The sequence below is a fragment of the Pomacea canaliculata genome, linkage group LG7, assembly GCF_003073045.1.
Source record: "Pomacea canaliculata isolate SZHN2017 linkage group LG7, ASM307304v1, whole genome shotgun sequence".
Lineage (NCBI taxonomy): Eukaryota > Metazoa > Mollusca > Gastropoda > Architaenioglossa > Ampullariidae > Pomacea > Pomacea canaliculata.
In genome coordinates this window covers 14,782,939-14,805,612 of record NC_037596.1, presented here as the reverse complement: position 1 = coordinate 14,805,612, position 22,674 = coordinate 14,782,939, and the positions used below count along the sequence as shown (strand labels likewise).

At 38.4% G+C, this 22,674-nt stretch overlaps 1 protein-coding gene and 1 long non-coding RNA gene across 3 annotated transcripts; one reads left to right on the top strand and one right to left on the bottom strand.

The window, feature by feature from the left end:
• Positions 1–6,618: 6,618 nt before the first annotated feature.
• LOC112568485 lies at positions 6,619–13,950 on the bottom strand. Of its 2 annotated transcripts, XR_003100109.1 has the most exons (7): positions 13,696–13,950; positions 13,403–13,523; positions 12,207–12,383; positions 11,822–11,924; positions 10,897–11,181; positions 8,960–9,034; positions 6,619–8,592 (listed from the first exon to the last, which is right to left on the bottom strand). It is a non-coding gene; the product is annotated as an uncharacterized LOC112568485 (long non-coding RNA). The 2 variants fall into 2 exon arrangements; XR_003100108.1 differs by lacking the exons at positions 13,403–13,523; positions 13,696–13,950 and having other exon boundaries at positions 12,207–12,465.
• LOC112568483 (ornithine decarboxylase-like) lies at positions 12,477–15,882 on the top strand. The gene is made up of 4 exons (XM_025245791.1): positions 12,477–12,801; positions 12,912–13,039; positions 13,315–13,526; positions 15,423–15,882. The coding sequence occupies exons 2-4, from the start codon at positions 12,926–12,928 to the stop codon at positions 15,511–15,513; spliced, it is 417 nt and encodes a 138-aa protein (XP_025101576.1). The 5' UTR covers positions 12,477–12,801; positions 12,912–12,925; the 3' UTR covers positions 15,514–15,882.
• The last annotated feature ends 6,792 nt before the right edge of the window (positions 15,883–22,674 follow it).

Sequence of the window (22,674 nt, the reverse complement as noted above, 5' to 3'; positions counted from 1 at the left end):
AACCTTATATTTGTTATGGAGAAATCTTTATCTTTTTGTTGTGTAGTGGTAGTTAAATTCAGTGATTAGGGATTGGATTAAAAAGGAAAATCTTTGCTATAGTTATAATATCTCACTGGAGTTTTTCGTTTCGATGATAAAGAAATCTACCAAAATGTATCTCACTCTATTATACTTTTTTGTTATATTCATGTTTAGATGAAGCTCTTGTTTTTGAGTGGATTACATAAGTACTTTACCTCTTTGATAAGTACCAGTAAATTTCTGTATAGGCTTTTTGTGTGTCGGACTTTGAAGAAAATAATATGTAATATATTTCACCCTGCGAACAAGGTAAAAAATGTTCTTTATAGTAGCCACTACTTCGTGAGTATAAATACATTATTTTAACTTTGTATTGTATTTTTATTAAATACTTTGTAATATTTCGTTTTTTGCCTTTTGTGTTGTAGGGTTATTGTATTTTGTACTGTAGTTTGTACTTTATTTTGCATTTTAGAAAATTTCTGCTCTTCTGGTAGGTTAGGTCACTTCTTGTAGTCACCGTCTCAAAAAATGGGAGATTGTGTTCAATTTAACTACTAGTTTCCTGCTCAAGTTATATGAATGTGACCCAATGATAAACACCGTTTTCATTTATGCAGAGTCTCCTAAGGTTTTAACATAATGCCACGTTTTGAAGTGTTTCTCTATAGTGCTGAAGATGTATGGTGAACTGATCGTGTCTTTGTTGGTTTTCTCAGCATTGTAACTTGGTTGGTTGGTTGGTTGGTTGGTTGGTTGGTTGGTTGGTTGGTTGGTTGGTTGGTTGGTTGGTTGTTGGTTGGTTGGTTGGTTGTTGGTTGGTTGGTTGGTTGGTTGGTTGTTGGTTGGTTGGTTGGTTGGTTGGTTGGTTGGTTGGGTGGGTGGGTGGGTGGTTGGATGGGTTGATGGGTTCGGTTTTGACTTTAGTGAATCCGAAGCATTTTAAATTTCAGTGGAGCGTGTATCGACTTGCTTCTCCTCTCTATCCTGGGAAAATTATATGCAAATAAATTATGAAAACAATGTGGAGAGACTTTTTAAAAATCCCTCTATAAAGTCCGCATGGTCTTTACTCGCTGAAAACGCACGAAATACTGAATTTCTTCAAACTGTTGAGAATTTCTAGTATAACAGCGGTTTCTCTTGTTGATCATCTTTTCTCCCTCTCTCTCTCTCCCTCTCTCCCTCTCTCTCTCTCTCACACGCACTGATACAAACCAGGAGAGATACCCTTGCGATACCCCTTCCAGCAGACACACACGTGTGTATTGGTGGAGTACCCTAATCGTCAGTCAATTGTGGCTGTCACGGTCAGAGTATAGCATGGGGCCTGGCTTGTCAAGGAGTAAGCACCTTGGTGCTGGCCGGTAGTTGAGTGCCGAGTAAGAGCACCTAAAAGCAGAATCATTAACACGCCAGTAAGGGGAGAAAACTGTATAGAGCCACTGGACAACTAGCATGACGGAGACCAGGGCAACAGGAAACCAGGCTACAGGTGCCACGCAAGAGGTTACTACCGCGTGCTGCCAGCGACGACGGAGACACACCATGGGGGATACTAAACGGAAACCTGGGGACAGTCGCCGCATGCACCAACTTTAGAAGTTAATTAATTAACTCCCTGCTGTTGCCGGAGACGGCAAAGACGCATCGCCACAGATGTGTGTCATGAACCGAGTATGTGGAGAACTACCCTAGGGCAGTTTTGTTGACCAGGTGCGTGAGAACAGTTATTCCAGTTCAAAGCTGGTCAATTGTCTTGTTTAATATTATATTGTCATTCTGGTTGCACACACACAGGCACGTATTATTGTCCAAATTGTATCTATCAACGTGATAATTGCCCTCAGTGACGCATTAACAGTGACGTCATGACATGTTCATAAAGGTGTTGCAGTCACTCGTAGTCACACCTGTAGTACACCTGCAGAGAGGTGCCATGGACTGGGTTACCCTGGGTGACAGGCCCGACGAGAGACTATGTCAGGCCAGAAATACCTACAAGGTAAAACTGGTCCCTGGTCACACGCTGCCTACCCTGGAGGTGCTGCGGGCAAAAGCTGAGGAGATGTTACAGCAGGTGAGATAATAATAAGACTCGTTGTCACAATATTTTTGTGTTTTTTCCCCAAACCGGAAAATTGGCCATGCGTGTGTGTGTGGTGGGAGTTGCAGGTAGAAGGTTACCTGCGTACGTGAATAACAGCTCTGATCTAACTCTTACCACACATATTTACAAAAATCATGTAGGGGAAAGTTACAATATTGGCACGTTTGTCACGTACATGGTTACAGGTGTAGGACATCGATTACCTAAATAGAAGAGAGTTTTGTACATATAGATGCAGAAAGTATCACGTTGACCAATTTTCATTTTGTATATGCTTGATTTCGTGATAGTTTATTTTAGTTCGAGATCCAAATAGTCTGCAGGGTTTAATGACTAATGTATTTTGTGCCATGTGACAAAGTCTTCTCCTGAGAATTCTGCCTAAATCCGGATTCAAGCATCATGGGGAACTAGGCAACAAATATGGCTGTCACCTTGAGGATGTTCCACACCTGCTTGTGAAGGCCCAGCAGCTACAACTCATTGGCATCAGGTGAGCGGTCCTTAAGAGAGAGGTGATAAAGTGTGGGACTATCAAGTGATCCATAGTTAATACAGTTAAACGATGGAGGTTATTGTCACCAGACGAATGTTTTTAAGACTAGCACGACACAAAAAGCACATTGGACGATTGTTCCCTCGACAGACAGAGGAAGGGTAGCAGTATTTTTGTAAAAGATGCGATGTGAAAAACTCACGTGTAGACGAATAGATACAAAAAAGGTATAAAATGAAGATACACACGTTACGACGAACATACAGACAGGAAGATTAGTAGAAGCACAGACTGATGAACTAATGTCCTAAAATCAAGTTTAAAGCTGCTTCCTGTTTTACAGCTTCAACATTGGCACAGGTGTGATGGAGCCTGAGGCCTACTCAGCCGCAATCACAATGGCAGCAAAAGCCAGGAGCATACTTTGCTGCTTCAGCCTTTACCCTCGCCGTCAACGTTATAGGGAAACGTCTCGAGTCACATGACACACCAGGTATGCTAACCTTGTATTACTTTTTATCGACCTTTTTCTTCCTTTTTTTTCGAGCGGTCCGGTGGCGCAATGGTTAGCGCCAGTCACCAATACAGTGAAGGCTGGCTGCCCAGAGTTCATTTCTCGTCTCGGGCACGCTGTTCTTTCTCTGCACGTGGCATCTGTTTACAGGGCTGGCTGCCTTGCCGTGATATAGCCTTAGTTGCTGACACGGCGTAAAACACTAATCCTCCTCCCCCTTCCTTTTTTCTATCATTTATTGATTTATTTGTTTACTTTTTATTTTGCAGACCAACAAAATGGTATGCCAGAGAACGGTAACAAAAAAAAAATCAGATATTTTTTGAACGATGGTATTTTTGGATCGTTCCTGTATTTTCTGCTCGCACGGACACTACCTCTGACTGTAGAGCCTCTTCGTGTGAGTTCTTTGATGTTACAGTAATGTGTTTGTGTCGTAGTGATGGCTACATTAGACTATATAATAATGTGAAATTAGACATGCACAACTCAAACAACTAATGTCACTGACATCATTACAAGGTCTTAACGTACATGTGTTTATCTATGCATGTCTACTTCAACTCACACAGTAATGCACACGTTGTCTGAGTATTCTCACTTTTTGTTTCAAGTACACGCACAAAGTCGCACACATACATTCATTTATATATGTAAACAAAACACGGATGGATGAATGGAACTTTACCGCACCTTGGCAGGCACCTCCAAGCCGCCTGAGGTTTCAATGCAGCCTGTGGGGGCCCACGTGTACCGGACTGGATCTGATCCGTGACCAGGTGGACCTACCTGAGATGAAGGTGGGCGACTACCTGTGTGTCCGTAACATGGGTTACTACACCACCAGCTTGTACTGCGGCTTCAACGGCATGCCCTTGCCTGAGGTCTTCCTTTACTGTGCTGAAGACATCTGGTGAGATGTTCTATGGTTTTCTTTTCTAGTCCTTTGCCTTTTTTAATTTCTTTCGCATTTATTAGTATTTACACCTGGTTGCGTTAATGACATTAGTTTTAAAGAATATCATCCTTATTGTATGATTTGATGTGTCCGCTGCAAATTAAATATATTTGTATATATATGTATACTTCCTTTTTTTGCCTCTAAGTACATGAGTCGCTTAATCCATATCTAAATTTGAAATGTTGGTGCCTAATGACATCATTGTTTTAATAGAGTACAGATCAGAAACCAAATGTACATTTCAGACATTTTAAACAATAAAAAATTAAAACCATTTATTTAATATTAGTTTAAAGCAATACAGCACACAACACAGCTTTAGAACATTTTGTAATTTAAAAGAAAGAGGTGGACTGGAAAAGTCATATTTTGTTCCTGTCGGAAAAAAAATTCATTAGTTTATAATAGGCGTAAGAGCGATTTTTAATTTTTTTTTAAATTTAACCCTGACATTTTAAAAATGTGTCGTGCAACCAGCCCCTGAACGATAAATCTAGCACCTTGCTCCGAAAAAGGGACACAAGACGGAGCAGAAATCTCTGAGCATCCCTTCCCCTCTCACTCCACAGGACGGCCCATCCACCTTTCCCCATGTCATATCTCTAAGCCAGGGGTGGGCAATTAATTTACCCAAGGGGCCGCATGAGAAATTGGGATGGTTTTAGAGGGCCGGACTAATATAGTTAACTCAGTTTTACCCAATGCTGTGTATATAGAAATACTGACGGGCGGGCCAGCGGGCGGGCCGGTCAGAGACAGGAGGCGGGCCGCCCCTTGCCAAGGTCTGCTATAAACTCTACTCATTCACCTCTCCCCATGTCATATCTCTAAGCTCTACTCATCCACCTCTCCCCATGTCATATCTCTAAGCTCTACTCATCCACCTTTCCCCATGTCATATCTCTAAGTTTCACTACTTTTTAAACCCATTGTGCTTGCAGACAAGGGAAGTAACAGGCTGATGAGGTGTTCATAACAATAACACATTAGTGAATATAATTTTGTGTCTAAAGTCTTTTTCTTGTATTTTTGCAGGCTGCGCGTTTTTCCTGAGAAGAAGAGTCCCCATCCCACAGGTTCTCTGTGTCTGCTGACGTAATTTACAATCACAAACTTTATTTGAATGGAGATGAATAAAGCCCGGTGATGGATTCATAGACAGATGACCACTGTAAACACACTCAGCAAAATTATCCATACAAACTTTTTCTTAAAAACCAGTTTCTAGATATGACATGATTTTATTAATTGCTTTGAACAAATAAACTATGTGGCTAAGCTTGCATTGTAAATGTTTGCCTCGATCATCGTTTTCGATGTTTTTAGAGACCTTATACTTGTTGGGACACAACTCCTTATTTTGTTTCGTATCTGTAATTTAATAAAATAAAAATAAAAAGGGGGGGGGAAAGCTTTGTTGTATTTATTATATTTTACTTGTCTTTGATTTTCATGATACCCATCTAAGTAAAATGTGTGAAACTCTGTAATACAATTGTTGTTAATATTAATGTTTAAATGAAGCTTTTGTTTGGGTGGAGTGAATAACTACCTCTATATTTTGTTAAGGAACCGTAAATTTTCTTTACAGGCTTTGGGTGTGTGGCACGGGGAAAAAAATAAGATTTAATATATTTCACTATAGGAACATGGTAAAAGAGTTTCTTTGTAGGAGTCTGTTGTGAATTCAAATATATTGTCTTATTTTGTGTTGTGTTTTATGATGTACTTTATTTTGTCTCATTTTATTTGTTCCCTTTTGTATTGTAAGGCTTTTGTACTTTGTACTCCAGTTTTTGCTTTGCATTGTCGTGATATTGTAGTTGGTATTATATTTTTATTATTTATTTATATTTTTATATTTGTATTATATTTCATTATGTATTTTGAGAACTCTCTTCAGAAGGTATGTGCTTTTAAGTTTTTACCTGTTTTTGAAATTAAATTTATGCACATAAAAAGCTGTTTTCCTTTGCTAAACAAACGTGATAAAATCAGCTACATTACTGCTAAAATAGACTGTTCTATAAAGTAATAAATGCATAATGGACGGAAACACAACACAAAATATTAGATAGAAGGATGAAACTGAAGAAAAGATGAAAAATGAATGAGAATAAATGACATTCTAAATCTCAGACAAAATCTTTCTGGCACTTAAGAAAGAAGAATCCTATGTAGTAATCAACTGTTTGAACACAATGTTAGTAAAATACTAAATATGTGTACTTAGCAATAGAAATAGGTTAAATCAATTTTACCAATGGTCATCAATTTCGTTTCAAATAATCCTTCTTTTTAAAGTTTGAAAGAAAAAAAATTAGTTTTTCACTTCCATCTGTTTATAAACGTATTTACGAATATAATATAAACTACTGTCATTTGAAGAAAATATTTTTTTTAACTAATCTGTGCCAGATCCTTTATACTCACACTTCATGCTAAACCTAGCGTCACATATATCTGGGGTAGACAGCTAGCGGTCACACAAACCTTGTGTATGCAGCTGGAGGTCACATATATCTTGTGTATAGAGCTCTTGTCACACAAACCTTGTGTATACAGCTAGTGAACAGTCTATGATTTTTGTCTCCAGTACTCCCGTCCGAAATTCCTGAATAGAATCTGGCTATATCTTAGTGATTGTAAACTATCCTGAGAATCTTACTGCTAGAATTCTCTCTTTCAGTATTATTATTATATGACAACTTCTGTAGAATGTGCTGCAAAGAATTTTGTTTATTATTTTGTGAAGCGCTTTAAGCTTAGGGTCGATATACGAGGCTATAGAAGCCACTTCTATTGTTATTTACGTTTTCACTCGCATTGTTGTCCTGCTGTCATTTCGAATTCTACAGTTTGTGTGTGTTTGTATGTGTTTGGAGGTGCTAAACGTACTTTCGTCGGTGCTAGTTTTCTTTTTTTTCTTTACTTCGGTTGTCATTTTAATGACCATTTGTCTTTGTTAAAAGCAAAAGAGCACAGAAAACACAAACGTACCACCGCCACAGAACAACACAGTTCAGCCGCTTTCTACAAAAGTGATTACATGAGAATTTATAGTAGAGCCCTCACCAGTTGTTTTGGCTTAGAGCCATTTTTATTACAATTGTATTGAAGATTTAAGGAAAAAATTGAAAACTCAAGCTATAATCAATGTCTCACAAAAAGTTTTAATCCACCCGCACAGACAGGAGAAAGTGTTTTTTTAAACAGACACAACCTCTCGTTCATCCAACTCCTGTTCAGAAATTCTAACCCTTGCAGAGTTTTAGAATGATAACAAAAACAAGTTTTAGGAACCTTGAAGTTATGCTTCAGCGAACCTCACAGCCTCTAATTAGCCTGACCTCATTTTAAATGTGAGGTTAACTTGACACAAAAGAACAGCAAAAAGATCGTGACATGACCTTTTTTTTCCTCGTCATTATTCAGCGCTTGCTATTTGTACTTTTATTTTATTTATTTATTTTTTTTTTATTTTTTTTTTTTTTGTTGGCAGACTGGTGGAAAGTGTCTCCTTGACACAATTTTCTGAAAACGGTTGTAGACATTGGTCCTAATTTATCCCCTCTGTAGCCTGTCCTATATTACACTCACCCAAGTAAGAAAAAGCAATTGCGCTTAAATGTTTCCCGTCTAGTAACCCTGTTAATCCCGTTGAATTCTTTACCTTAGCGACAGCATAGATATACAACTCAGATAAAACATATTTAGTGTGTGCTTTTATATATGAGTTGAAATTGCAGATAGAAATAACCCTTAGGGTCAGGTTTGTATTATCAGAGTAAATGTGATCATAATCTCCTTGTTCACTTGTGTTCAGTCATTTTACTGACCAGCATTCCACAATTTAAACAGTAAAGTTGCATAATAAACATAGGCTTACATATTATCACTAGTCATGTTTGTCGTGGCCTTTCTCAGGACTCAGCAGATTTGCATTCGTTAGCGCACATGCAGTCAAAACAATTAGCAGTCATTCGACAAGTCCACAGACAATGCCAGTCGATCCGTAAAGAACGATTTTTGGTGACGAAGGAACATTATAACTTAGGTGAATGTGCATCACGTGTAGCATTCTTCCTTTCACACCTATAGCAGAGGCTTAGTCAGATTTTTTTCCCCGTCGCCTTCTCGTCTACAGACGTCACCAGGCGTGATTGTGACATGATTAATACTAAAGATTATTATATACAACTTTAACGGATCCCCTCGCCCAATGGAATGTTTTGGTAAGCTTTACAGTCACTAACTCAGCCACTCTTTACCACTTGTATCAATACAAGCCAAAAAGACAATATAACTGAGGAACTTCTTCCCACTCAGTACAGAAGAGAGAAAGATGAGGTTGGTATTCATCCTAGGTACTCACCCCAACCAGTCCCGTCCCGTCCACCAAAGCCACCCTCCCCGTGTCCTGAAACTCTTCCCTTCTACTTCCTGCTTGTTAGCTGGTCACTGTGCCCTCGACTGATGGGGCTTACCTGCAATACAGGTACAGAAAAACTAGAGTGATTAAGTTAAGAAAGTGTCCTCAAAATGTCACTCTATAAAAATATTTTTTCTAACATTATTTTTCATTAAAAATAAAACAGTATGCCATTGTTGCGCAACTCCATCAGTGACTGCGCCCTATTTATCTGTCTAGTTCACTTTATAGCAAAACTGGACTTGGGTCATATATAAGTGGGTGTCTCTTGTTATTGCCTTGTGATACATCAGACACATGCACATACTCATATGCAGCACGCACAGACTCTCCACACACACACATCGATCCTTTAAACACACACAATTTGCGGATTGCTAGTATCGTTAGATAATATCTATATTATGCTGATGTCATCTCACCTTCGTCGTTAGGTGAGGCATTTGGTGCACAGAGTTCACTTTCTTTCAGTGTTACTCCGTCTTCCGTGTGCAGAGCTGCTGAAAGGTAGGCTTCACATCACCACAGGAATTCACTGCTTTTGTAAAGCTAGTAGTCAACTGAACGCTTGATCGAGTTTGGTGGTCATTTTCTCTACTAAGGTGTTCACTCAATGGTTAGAGAGTAGAATATATCTTGGTCTGCGCATTGTAAGTACTTATTATTATTTTCTCTCATTCCCTCTATCTCACACACACACACAGACACACACTTCTATTTCACTCTATACACACGTCCTCCTCCTTTCTCTATCACACATACACAAAAGCATCCACGCAAGCACAAATTATGAATATGTCTCAAAATTGTAACTATCAAGATGATAATGATTGCCCTCGGTAACGCAGTAACAGTGACGTCACGAGATGTTCATAAAGGTGTTGCAGTCAGACGTAGTCACACCTGTCGTACACCTGTAGAGAAGTACCATGGACTGGGTTACCCTGGGTGACAGGCCCGACGAGAGACTATGTCAGGCCAGAAATACCTACAAGGTGAAGCTGGTCCCTGGTCACACGCTGCCTACCACGGAGGTGCTGCGGGCAAAGGCTGAGGAGATGCTACAGCAGGTGAGACAGGAACAAGGCTTAATATTTGTCACAATATTTGTGTTTTCTCCTCAAACAGGAAAAGTGGCCACGAGCAAGGAGGAGGGGGAACTGGGTAGATGAGTAACAGTTATGACGAAACAAAATGGTAAGAAAGTCTTGTACTTACAGTTGCAGAAATTTTGCTCCTAAATTCAATTTTTATAGATAAACGTAAAAGATAGCTATTTTAGATACCAGTATAATCCAACCTCATATAAGTCTCCCCTCCCTCAGGGTTGAAATACATGTAGAAGTCAGTATGTGTCCAGTCTAATCTTTACAAATAAAATAAAAAAAAAGAATGGATACACAGAAGGATTGTTACCGTTACAGAACAAAACGAGCTTCGAATCCCTAAACTTCTCTCAGAAATCGAATGCACTAAATACTCGACTGTCACAAAAAGCTGTCTCGATGGTTATTCTTTATTATTGCTCAATCGACACACCTAGCGATGTATACTTCTAATATTTATTTACGCACATACTCGAAAAATTTGATGTATAAAACTAAGGTTTATTTGACTATTTGAGACATTGTCTGATAATCTCTGTTTATTCTGTCTTTTAATAGCATTTTCTCTTTATTTTTTTGATGCTATTTAATATCCTTTTACTAAGACTTAAGCATGTAAAATATAAAAGTTATGAAAGTGCTGCCTATCTTAAAAAAAAGTTAAGTATATTTGCGTGTTATTGATAGCACTCAAACCTGTGTTACAGAAAAAAGAAGATGCTTTTTATGTCTTTGATCTTGGGATGTGGTAAAAAAGTACGAGAAATGGCTGAGACTGATACCCCGGGTACAACCTTTCTATGGTAACAATCAACTCTTATCTGTTTGCTCGCTTTCGGCTTTGAACTCATGTATCGTGTCGATGCTCGATCTTTTAGTCATAGGAAAAAACTACGAGTCAATTTTTTTAAAACTAAGATTCATTAGTTTATTTTGCGGGAGCCTTGTGGTTGTGAAAGTGTTGTATTATTACTGTTGTGACCTTTCGGCATGCACAAATTAATCAAACTTGTTATCTCTGTCTGCAAAGCCGTCAAGTGCAACCCTTCTCCACTTGTGGTCAAGCTGTTGGCGCATCTCGGAGCAGGTTTTGACTGCGCCAGCCAGGTACTATTATGATGGATTGATCGATTGATTGAAAACAATCTTTTGTTGTTTCGCGGCTGATTTGAAAGAAGTAACATGTCGATGACGACGACGACTACGATTATGATGATAATAATTTTTTTTCCAGAAAGAAATAGACCTCGTACTTGCGATGGGTGTTGAACCTTCCCGTATCGTGTTTGCCAATCCATGCAAACAAACCTCCTTCATCCATTTCGCTAACTCTAAAGGTGTGGAGATGATGACTTTTGACAACGAGGCTGAGCTGCAGAAAATCCAAGAAGCTTTCCCACGATCTCGGTTAGTAGTAGACACCACGTGACCTCACTAACCTCCTCAAATGTGCATCGATACTAAACAGAAGTGGCTTCACTGAAAATGCGACCACACTTTCACACACTTCGTACTGCACACAAGTAAACATACAATATCTAGTACACGTGTACACATATACACACATTTATGCACATATATACATGAACACATACACATCAATACACTTAAACTCATTATGCACATATAGATGCAGTTATACACAATATCTAAGATTTATACATATTTCTACACAAATACGCATTTATACACACATATTCACACATATCTATTATCATACATATACCCTAAAACAATGGGTATAAGCGACAGGGCATGTTTCTGAGTAAAATGCGAGTTTTGGGTTTTAAATTTATTCATTCATTAACCTCTTTACTGGAGCTACTTTGCTAGCCTTCTTATACTTTTCGGAAGTAAATAAACAAATGAAGCGGTTGACCAGGCTCGCTATTCAGACTTGTCTTGAGCGGTGGTCGTCATGTCCGTGTCGGTTTATTCTTCTATGCCATAGAACTCTCTGGATAAGGGTAGATACCCGATCTCATGTTCTCGTTGACCAATTTTCATATTGTATATGCTTGATTTCGTCATAGTTTATTCTAGTTCGAGATAACAAATAGTCTGCAGTGTTTACTGACTAAAGTATTTTGTGTCCTGCGACCAAGTCTGCTCCTGAGAATTCTGCCCAAGTCCGGATTCAAGCATCATGGGGAACTAGGCAACAAATATGGCTGTCACCTTGAGGATGTTCCACACCTGCTTCTGAAGGCACAGCAACTACAACTCGACGTCATCGGCATCAGGTGAGCGGTCCTTAGGAGAGAGGTGATCAAGTGTGGGCCTATCAAGCGATCTATAGAAAATGCAGTTAATTTACTCGAGGTATTGCCACTAGACACTTTAGACATGTGTGTTTGAAACTAAGAAAAAGACAGACAGCGAGTTTGACGAATGTTTGCTAGACAGACAGATAAAAAGACGTGACTTACGGGTTGCAGTATCTTGTTATCTATACGAAAAGACACGGGTGAACGATCAGAGAAAAAAGTATTAAAAAATATACACATCATGACAAACATACAGACAGAAATGGTAGCAGAACCATAGACTGAAAAAATAATACCCAGACACTTTTGTTTTACAGCTTCAACGTCGGAACCGGTGTGATGGAGCCTGAGGCCTACTCAGCCGCAATCACAATGGCAGCAAAAGCCTTTGACATGGCAGAAGAGCTCGGCTTCTGTTTCGAGCTGCTCGATATCGGTGGAGGATTCCTGGGGTGCTCAGATGAAGCAGAACACTTTAAAAGGGTAAGAAACAAATAAAAATTGTTACCAAAACAATGTCAAAGTGGAATCTTCTACATATGTAATACCACCACCACCACCTACTTCATGATCGCACTACTGTAAGGTTATATATATATATCTATGTGCATTTTCTAATTATTATTCTGATGTGTTAACGTGATTGGAGTGACACGAAACACCAGACAATCACACGTTCTTTCTTCCGATGTTTATTACATATACATTTTTTCAGTCATTAGTTCTTTTAATTTACAGACGCAAAGATCGTAAACGAGGCTCTACAGAAAGTATTTCCCTCAGAAAGAAACATCCGCCTCATCGCAGAGCCAGGAACATACTTTGTTGCTTCTGCCTTCACCCTCGCCGTCAACGTCATAGGGAAACGTCTCGAGTCACGTGACACACCAGGTAGGCTGATTTTTTGTATTTATTTCTTACATGCTATCAATCTTTCGTTTTTTTCTTTTTATTATATTTGTTCGTTTATTTATTTGTTTGCTTATTTTCCTATTTTGCAGACCAACAAAACCACATGGTAGAGAACGGTAACAAAAAATTCAGATATTTCCTGAACGATGGTGTTTTGGGGTCGTTCCTGATGTATGTCATCCTTCCGACAGTAAAGCTGACTGTAGAGCCTCTTCATGTGAGTTTAGAGCAGTGCGTATCATCGTTGCGGTTACAGCGGACAATATTAAATCATACATGAATGACCTTACACAAGTAAATTAACTGAATTCATTGCATATGTTTTAACGTACATGACATGTGTGTATCTATGCATATATGCTTAACGCACACCATAATGCCCCATTCTCTCCCTATTTTTTATTTCTGTTTCACACACACAGAGAGACATATAAATATATATGTTTATATATAAAAAAAAACGATGGATGGATCTTAATCTCACCTTGGCAGGCACCTACAAGCCCCCAGAAGTATAAATGCAGCCTGTGGGGACCCACGTGTGCCGGCATAGATTTGATCCGTGACCAGGTGGACCTACCTGAAATGAAGGTCGGTGACTACCTGTGTTTCCGTAACATGGGTTACTACACCATCAGCTTGTACAACGGCTTCAATGGCATGCCCATGCCAGAGGTTTTCCTTTACTGTGCTGAAGACATCTGGTGAGAAAATGTTCTTATGGTCTTTATGGTTGCTTTGTTTTGTTTTTAATTTCTTTTGGTTTTTTTTTTATATTTACACTTGGTAAAGCCGATGACTTTGTTTAAATGAATGCGTGATTGCTATTCATTTTAGATTTAGTTACCATAAATATTGGTCTGTTGAGCGCACCTGTACATAAGCCGCATCCACTTTTTTTTTTACATCTGTCTTTTTTTCATCAATTAGCCACACTGTAAAACTGCATATTAATCATTTTGTCTCGTTTTGGCATGATAAGAGTGTGTACTTCAGCAACTGATTTTGATGCTTGAAATTGTCTGTGAACAGGTAACACATGGAGCTCAGGGTTTAAAGCTTGGAAGAAATTCGCGACTTTAAACCGAAATTTACTGTAATCTTTGTGTCAAAACTCAGCACACCACATCATAGCACACAGACTTAGGCATCGGCACTGACAAGTATTCTTTCATTCTACAGACAATAAATATATGTCAGTTGGTTAGCTGTAGATATTTTAAAAGTTATCCTAGTCTAATACCGACTTAATACTTCTTATGTTTCCTTAGTTTCTTCCTTGTTTATTAAATTTTTACTGTGAATGGTTCAAACAAAAGCATGCTATTAACGACATATGACACTGTTATATATATATCTTCCCTACATTTGTGCAAATAAAATTTAAACATTACTACTATAATTCAAACTGGGGGCCGGCATGTTGACTGACAGGGGAGACAATCCTAGACGATGTCTAGATCTACCGTTGATCAGATCAAACGGTGTCAGCGCCTCTCGCCAAAGGCAGCTTGGATTGCAGCAACTCCTCATTCCTCCCCCTAAAAAATTCCTAAGAAATTTATCTGTAATCATTTTTCTTCGCGCTACATTTAACTGCCTCGATCTCAAGCGCCAGTTAGTCAACTACGTCTTATCGCTTCACGGATTTCTCCACACATTAAATCTTTGAAAAAGACAAAAAAAACAACACAGGAGTAGAATAAAATAAATAACAAATAAGTTTACAAATTTTACCTGATCTAGGCAAGGATTCACTGCTTAATCGCTGATTTCTGAACTTCTCTAAACATACGCCAGCTTCCTTCAGTCGTCATGTCAGCCAGTGTCGTCTGCGTTGTTTTTATTTTGATAGAGTGAACTCCCCTTGACCGATGTTATTTCTACTTCCACGCTTATTACCTTAGTGACAAGTGCTCTCATACGCACCTAAACTGCATCCCTGATAGTTTGTGTGTCTCTCTCCCGATGTTGGGAGATATATATACCGATATATCTATATTTTCTTCTTTTTCTTTTTTTCTCGCGTATCAAGAAATATAAGCATGTATACTTCTGCTCTTTGTCAGTATTTTAAACAAAATTTGTATTCTTTCAGATGTAAATCTTGTTAAAAGGTAGTTCGTGGACTATTTAGGTTTTTTTTTCTAACTTTAGTTTCTAAATAACAGTTTCATAATTTTATGATTTCATATGTGTGCAAGTTGAAGTATATATTTTAACACTTTCCTTTTCAGCCATTAGTACATTGTCCGTTTAATGCATAAATAAATTTCAAATGTCGGTACCTAATGGCATCGTTATTTTGATGGAGTACAGGTCAGGGGCCAAATTCACATTTTAAACATTGGAAACAAGCTTTAAAAATATTTATAGATCAGTTTTATAGAAACAATGCACAACACAGCTTTAGAACGTTTTAGAAAAAAAGATATTATAAATGAGATAAGCTCTTAAAGCCAGATTTCGTTCCCGTCAGCTCAAGTTTTCATCAGCTCATTATAAGCAGAAGGCCATTTTTGTTTCTAGTCAAGTGTTCATAACAATAACACATTACTGAATATAATGGTCTGTCTTAAATCTTTACTTGTTACTTGCAGGATGCGCGTGTTTCCCGAGAAGAAGAGACTCCATCCCACAAGTTGTCTCAGTCTACTGACAAGAGAAGTTTATTTGAATGGCGTTGAATAAAGCCAGATGAAGGATTCATTGATAGGTGACCACTGTGAACGCACAGAGCAAAAATATCTATTACAAACATTATTCTGGAGAAACTAGTTTCTAGATGTGAAATGCTTTTATTAATCGCTTCAAACAAAGGAAATAATTGTAGCTAAGCTTGCATTGTAAATGTATATCTCGGTGATTGCTTTGGATGTTTATTAGAGACCTTATATATGTTAGGAGAGAAATCTTTATCTGTTTGTTGTGTATTTGTAGTCAAATTCACTGATTACGGATTGGGTTAAAAAGGGAAATCTTTGCTATAGTTATAATATCTGACTGGAGTTTTTCGTTTTGAGGATAATGAAATTTACCCAAAATTTACCTCTAGCTTCTTCTTCAGGTTATAGGAATGTGATCCGATAGTAAATACTGTTTCCATGAGAGCAGCGTTGCAGCCCTATGCTCCACTTCAGGTGAAAAGAAATAATAATAAAAAGATGATGAAAGCAGTGTCTCTTTCGGATTCAACATAATGCCTCGTTTGGAAGTCTGAGAAATTGAGGATATCATTGAGGGTTATTGACGAAATCACTCTACCTGATTTTCAGCAAAGCTTTGTGGACATGTATTTCTTGGTTTTCCACTATGAACTTTAAGTCACAAGTTTCCTGAGGAAAAAAAAACAAACACTAAATGAGAAGGGTCTTGATACATCTCTCTCTCTTCTTATTAATCTTTTTGAATAGACACACATTTTCTTACAAAAATTAAAAAAACCCTATTTTCTCAATTTTTCATAACATCTTAACCTTTATCAAACATTTTTCTAGACATTTATATTTAGATGTATGGTGAACAGATTGAGTCTTTGTTTTTCTCAGTTCAGTAACTCTAGTTATAGAGACCCAGTTTCTCACTCAAAACTTATCCGCGACAAAGGTAAATAGTTGAAGTTCTTAAATATTATTAATCTTTTATTAGCGTGATAAAGACCGGTTTCCGTGGGCATGTTAAGTGCGTTCGTACTTTGACAAATGCTCAGCACACAACCGTATTTCTGGAAATTATTGTGAAAGTGTCAGTAGTTTGTATATGAAGTTGTGGATATCTACACAGAGAGAACGAGGAAGATGTTAAGCTCACGGAAATTAAAACTGATAAGACTTCAGGTACCATGTAGCACTAGTGCCGAGAGATGAAGGGAAGTTGCTTCTATGCTGCATGTCCTACCATGTCTTTGTATGATAAATACTCCTCACTACAGTATTTACGTTTTATTGGTGTATTTGGACATTTTCCTACATTATATACCAACGCTAGTTGCAAATAAGGTTTATTTATTTTAAGAAATTCATGTGTTATTCAATACATATTTGTATATCTATATTATCCTTGCGAATATTTTTCTTCCATTAAAAGATTTCTCTTCCCTTAACTTCGTCTCTATATTTTGTTTTCCGGTTATGCTTTATAAACATTTTAAAATCTTATTTATCTGAGATAACATTATACAGTAAAACATATTTCAAAATGCAGTTCAATATTCAATGCTATTCTTTTTTTAATACTATAAAATGTCAAAGGAGACTAAGCAAAGGTTTTATGTATCACAGAATATTGGTGTGAAAGTAAAATACGAGTCGGCAATGTCAAAGTGAGGTAGACGTGGGACTGTGTGGAAGAGACTGACATGAAGTTGTCGGTGTAGATGTCAAGTTTCCCCTGTTTGCTTTTCTCCTATTATACCAACACATTCATTAGCAGGACTTCTTTCATCGGCCTATCTCAATCTCTCTTCTTACCCTATTTTTGCATCTGCCATCAAGATATGCATTTATTTGTCCATCCATGGTTAGGTCATTCATTTTCTTTATTCCACACTTAAACGTCCCTTTAATGAAGTAAATAATTAAGACCACAAACACTTGCAAATATCTGCCATGTGAACTCCTGGAAATCCTGAAAAAAATGAGAAAAAATTGTGTGTGGGTATTTCTCATCTGGCTAAAAGTCACCTTTGTTAATAGGTCGTTAATAGTTAGTATTACCTTTTATTTACCTTAACTATAAGTACTTGTATATATGAGTAAGACATGAGGACTTTAACCATTAATGTACGTGTAATTTTACTATTTTTATTCACAAGATGAAATATTAAAATGGCTTACACACGAGTATTTCCGAGTTCCATCTCTCCAGATGGACGTAGGCGCACCTCCAGGTTGTGCAGACAACGACAAAGCCAAAGACAGCGATAACGAGGCAGGTGACGAGAACGATGATGGCAATCGCATGACTTCATTACTAAGATTGGTCGAACATCGCCTCTAATAAATTTCTTTTGAAGATAATGAACTTGACACAATGAATGAGAGGTGTATTTGTACGTGTGTGTGTGTGTGTGTGTGTAAAAATGAAATATTTAATTAAATATATCATCTGCTGCCATCAGAAAATGTCCCATTCAAAGTAAGAATGCACTTGTCAGCAGCTTACTTGCAAGTCTTTTAAGGTTTCGTCTCTCCAAGTGAACGTAGGCGCATCTCCAGGTTGTGCAGCCGACGACGAGGCCAAAGACAACGATACCAAGGCAGATGACGAGAACGATGATGACGAAGGGCCAGACGTTCGGAGATCCACTTGCTGGAGGGCTGGAAGAACTACCTGTTGTATTTATATCTGTCGGCATCGCATTTTGCGTCTTTACTGCTGCAGGTGTAAAGGTGGTCTGGCGAGATTTTTGTGAACCTGTTTCTGTAAAAACTTAAAGATTGTTATGCAGTACTATTCAATCAACAATATTGAGATCAATATAAAATGATAAATACATTTATTGATACCTTCATACCTACATACATTCTACTTAACAAGTAACACACAATACATCGCAGCAATCACTGATAGTATTAATAGCCATCCGCTATTGAATACATTATACTCACTACTCTTTGTCGTTTCCGTTATAGAAGACGGAGCAGAAATCTCTGAACATCCCTTGCCCTTCCCTCCACAGGATGGCTCATCCACATTTCCCCATGTCATATCTCTAAGCTCTACTCCTCCACCTCTCCCCATGTCATATCTCTAAGTTTCACTACTTTTTAAACCCATTGTGCTTGCAGCCAAGGGGAGTAACAGGCTGATGAGGTGTTCATAACAATAACACGTTAGTGAATATAATTTTGTGTCTTAAATCTTTACTTGTTTTTTGCAGGCTGCGCGTGTTTCCCGAGAAGAAGAGTCCCCATCCCACAGGTTCTCTGTGTCTGCTGACTTAATTTAAAATCACAAACTTTATTTGAATGGAGGGGAATAAAGCCCGGTGATGCATTCATAGACAGATGACCACTGAGAACCCACACAGCAAAACTATCCATACAAATTTTTTCTTAAAAACCAGTTTCTAGATATGAAATTATTTTATTAATTGCTTTAAACAAATAAACTATGTGACTGAGCTTGCATTATAAATGTTTGCCTCGATCATCGTTTTCAATGTTTTTAGAGATCTTATACTTAGCTGTAGACTGCAGCTAAAATAGACTGTTCTATAAAGTAACAAAGGCATAATGGACGGACGGAAACACAACACAAAATATTAGATAGAAGGATGAAACTGAAGAAAAGATGAAAAATGAATAGGAGTAAATGAAACGAAAGACATTCTAAATCTCAGACAAAATCTTTATATATCTATGGGCACTTAATGAAGAAGAATCCTAAGCAGTAATCAACAGTTTGAACAAAATGTTAGTAAAAATACTCAACATTTGTACTTAGCAATAGAAAAAAATGATAGCGCTTTAAAATAGATACTTGGATATTAGAAATTTCTCCAAAGTCGGCTCTAAGAAGAAATTTTCAAACAACTATGACATACAGTTATCTTTTTTTAAAATGTTTTCTGTATTGTAGATTGTTTGCTTTGCTTTTAGTCAAACTACGCATGCGCAGTCTCATCCATGTTGGAAGATTCCTGTTATGTTTGTCGGTTAAGGGACTTCTCTTCGTAACTTATTCAGGAAATGGAAGTTTGTCTTTTGGATTCAGTTTTCCTATTCAGGTTAAATCAATTTTACCCAATAGTCATCAATTTTGTTTCTAAATAAATTTTTCTTTTTAAAGTTTGAAAGAAAAAAATTGTGTTTTTCACTTCCATCTGTTTATAAACTTATTTACGAATGTAATATAAACTACTTTCATTTGAAGATAATTTTTTTTTAAATCTAAGTCAGATCCTTTATACTCACACTTCATGCTAAACCTAGCGGTCACATATATCTGGTGTATACAGTTAGCGGTCACACCTACATTATGGATATAGCTAGTGGTCACACATACCTTGTGTATAGAGATAGCGGTCACATATATCTTGTGTATAGAGCTAGTGGTAGCATATATCTGGTGTATACAGCTAGCGGTCACACACATTGTGTATATAGCTAGCGGTCACCTTCATATGGTGTATATAGTTAGCGGTCACATATATCTTGTGTATACAGCAAATGGTCACATACATCTTGTGTATAGGGCTAGCGGTCACATACTTTGTGTATATAGCTAGCGGTCACCTACATCTGATGTATCTATTGTTTAGAGCTAGCTGTCACATATATTTGGTGGATAGAGCTAGTGGTCACTTATTTGTGTATAGGGCTAGCGGTCACATGTATCTTTAGTATAGAGCTAGCGGTCACATATTTCTGGTCATAGAACTATGGGTCACATATTATTATATCTTGTGCATAGAGCTAGAAGTCACACAAACGTTGTGTATAGAGCTAGTGGTCACATATATCTTGCGGGGTGTACTAAATGCTTTGGAATACTTGCCTAACAAAGATGTCATACATATGAGTGTGAAGGGTAGCCATCATTTAGTAGCGGACAGGTGTCTCTCATTGACCTCTACAACTCTCTCTACAGTCGTAGGAGTCCAGCGCTTGTAGTCTAAGACTACCCCGACATGCTGTTACTTGGAATTCTACAAATTTTGTGTTTGTGAGTGTGTTTGGAGGTGCTAAATGTACGTTCGTCGGTGCTAGTTTAAATTTTTCTCTTTGCTTCGGTTTTCATTTTAGTGACCATTTGTCTTTGTTAAAAGCATAAGAGCACAATCAACACTAACGTACCACCGCCAGGGCACAACACAGTTCAGCCGCTTTCTACAAAAGTGATTACATAGCAATGTATAATAGGGCCCTCACTAGTTGTTTTGACTTAGGGCCATTTTTCACGACAATTGCATTGAGAAAAATAGAAAAAAAATTGAAAACTCATGATAACAATAATATCTGCTCGGTCTCGACTGTCTCGAGAAACATTAGATCCACTAACTTAACTGGTTCTGTTTCCTCTCCTGACCAATCAGGTCATTCGCGACCAGGTAACTAGGACGACCACTTCACAGCCTTTCTTGGAGACTGTGCCGACCAATCATAAGTACAATGTTGCAGGGTCAGCATGGCTTCTCCCTCCATTGACAACCGTCGTCATAGTTACGCTGTGCCAAGCTCACTTACGTCAACTTCATAAATGACGTAAAAGACCCCGCGCGCGACTGCCCTCCCCTGACATCAAAGGGAATTAAAAACAATAGGAATCTAATTAGATTCAGATAAGATAAGAGATAAGAGATAAGAGAATACTTTATTGATCCCTAGAGGGCAATTCAGTTGCAGCTCGATGATATATATTAAACCCACAGGCATTCGTGTTGCAGTCATTCATACCAGCTCGATTAAAGTCATACATGGTTGCATGCACAGCACATTCATAATCCATCAAAAGTCTGACGGCTGAAGCAACAAAAGACAGCCGCAGTCGGTTTGTCCTGCATGTAGGCACACTATATCGGCGACCTGATGGGAGCTGGACAAGTTCACCCGACAGAGCATGCCTGTCATCACGAAGGATGGCAGACACTTTCAGAAGAGTCCTCCTGTTATACAGATCCTGAAGAGAACTCTGGGTGGATCCAACGACTTTGGAGCAGGTGGATACCACACGATGTAGGCTGCTCTTGTCCTTCACCGATAAACTATTATAGAAACAGATGAACGAGAAGGACAGTACGCTCTCTATATGTGATCTGTAAAAAAGCTGAAGAAATTGGGGGGAGACAGAGAAAGACCACAGCTTCCGTAGGAGGAAGAGGCGTTGTTGAGCCTTCTTCACGACAGATTGAGTGTTGACATCCCAGCAAAGTCGCCTATCGAAGATGGTGCCCAGGTATTTAAAAGCAGAAACAATTTCCACCTCCATGTCATGGATGACACAGACGGGACATGGTGGAGAATGTCGACGAAAATCAAAGACAATCTCTTTCGTCTTACTCACATTAAGTTCTAGAAAGTTGTCATCGCACCAAACAATGAATTCATCCAAAGCAACACCGTGGGTGTGCACCGGCCCGCTAAGGAGAGACAGCAGTGCAGTGTCATCAGAGAATTTGACAAGATAGTGACCCTCATGACTACTGCGACAACTGTTGGTATACAGGATAAACAGAAGCGGGGATAGAACACATCCCTGAGGTGAGCCGGTGCATGTGGTGGTTAAGTCGGAAAAAGTGCCATTGACAAGAACTAGAATTAGATTCAGATTCGCCTGAGTCGCGAATCGTTACAACCCGCACAGGCAGGAGAAAGTGTTTTTTTTTAACAGACACAACCTCTCTTTCACCCAGCTCCTGTTCAGAAATTCTAACCCTTGCAGAGTTTAGTTGAATGATAACAAAAACAAGTTTTAGAAACCCTTGAAGTTATGCTTCAGCGAACCGCACAACCTGTAAATGTGAGGTAAAATTTGACATAAAAGAACAGCAAAAAGATCGTGAAATGTCCTTTTCTCCACCTCGTCATTATTCAGCGCTTGCTGTTTGTATTTTTTGTGTGTGTGTGTGTGTGCTTCGTGTTTTCAAAATGGTTTCGCCAGTGCGAGGGAAGTTAGGGTTCACGGTGGTGTACCAGCGGTCAGTTTTCCCTAATTGCTACCCTGGCCCCAAAGCAGGATGGCGATCACAGGCAATAAACCGAGCAATAAAACGTCTTTCTCCGGGTACAGTAGTAATTTGAGACGACTGGACACAAATAGTCAGCACCGCGTGTACTCCTACCTTCCCTCGCACGGGCGATACCACTGTCTTCCGTCCGGATGGTAAAGTTCGGCCTGTAAGTTTCCCTT

Excerpts from the sequence above, each read along its gene's own strand:
- LOC112568483 (XM_025245791.1), top strand. The coding sequence starts at position 12,926 with ATGGTAGAGAACGGTAACAAAAAATTCAGATATTTCCTGAACGATGGT. Across the intron at positions 13,040-13,314 it reads TGACTGTAGAGCCTCTTCAT|GCACCTACAAGCCCCCAGAA; the intron begins GTGAGTTTAGAG and ends TCACCTTGGCAG. Across the intron at positions 13,527-15,422 it reads TACTGTGCTGAAGACATCTG|GATGCGCGTGTTTCCCGAGA; the intron begins GTGAGAAAATGT and ends TGTTACTTGCAG.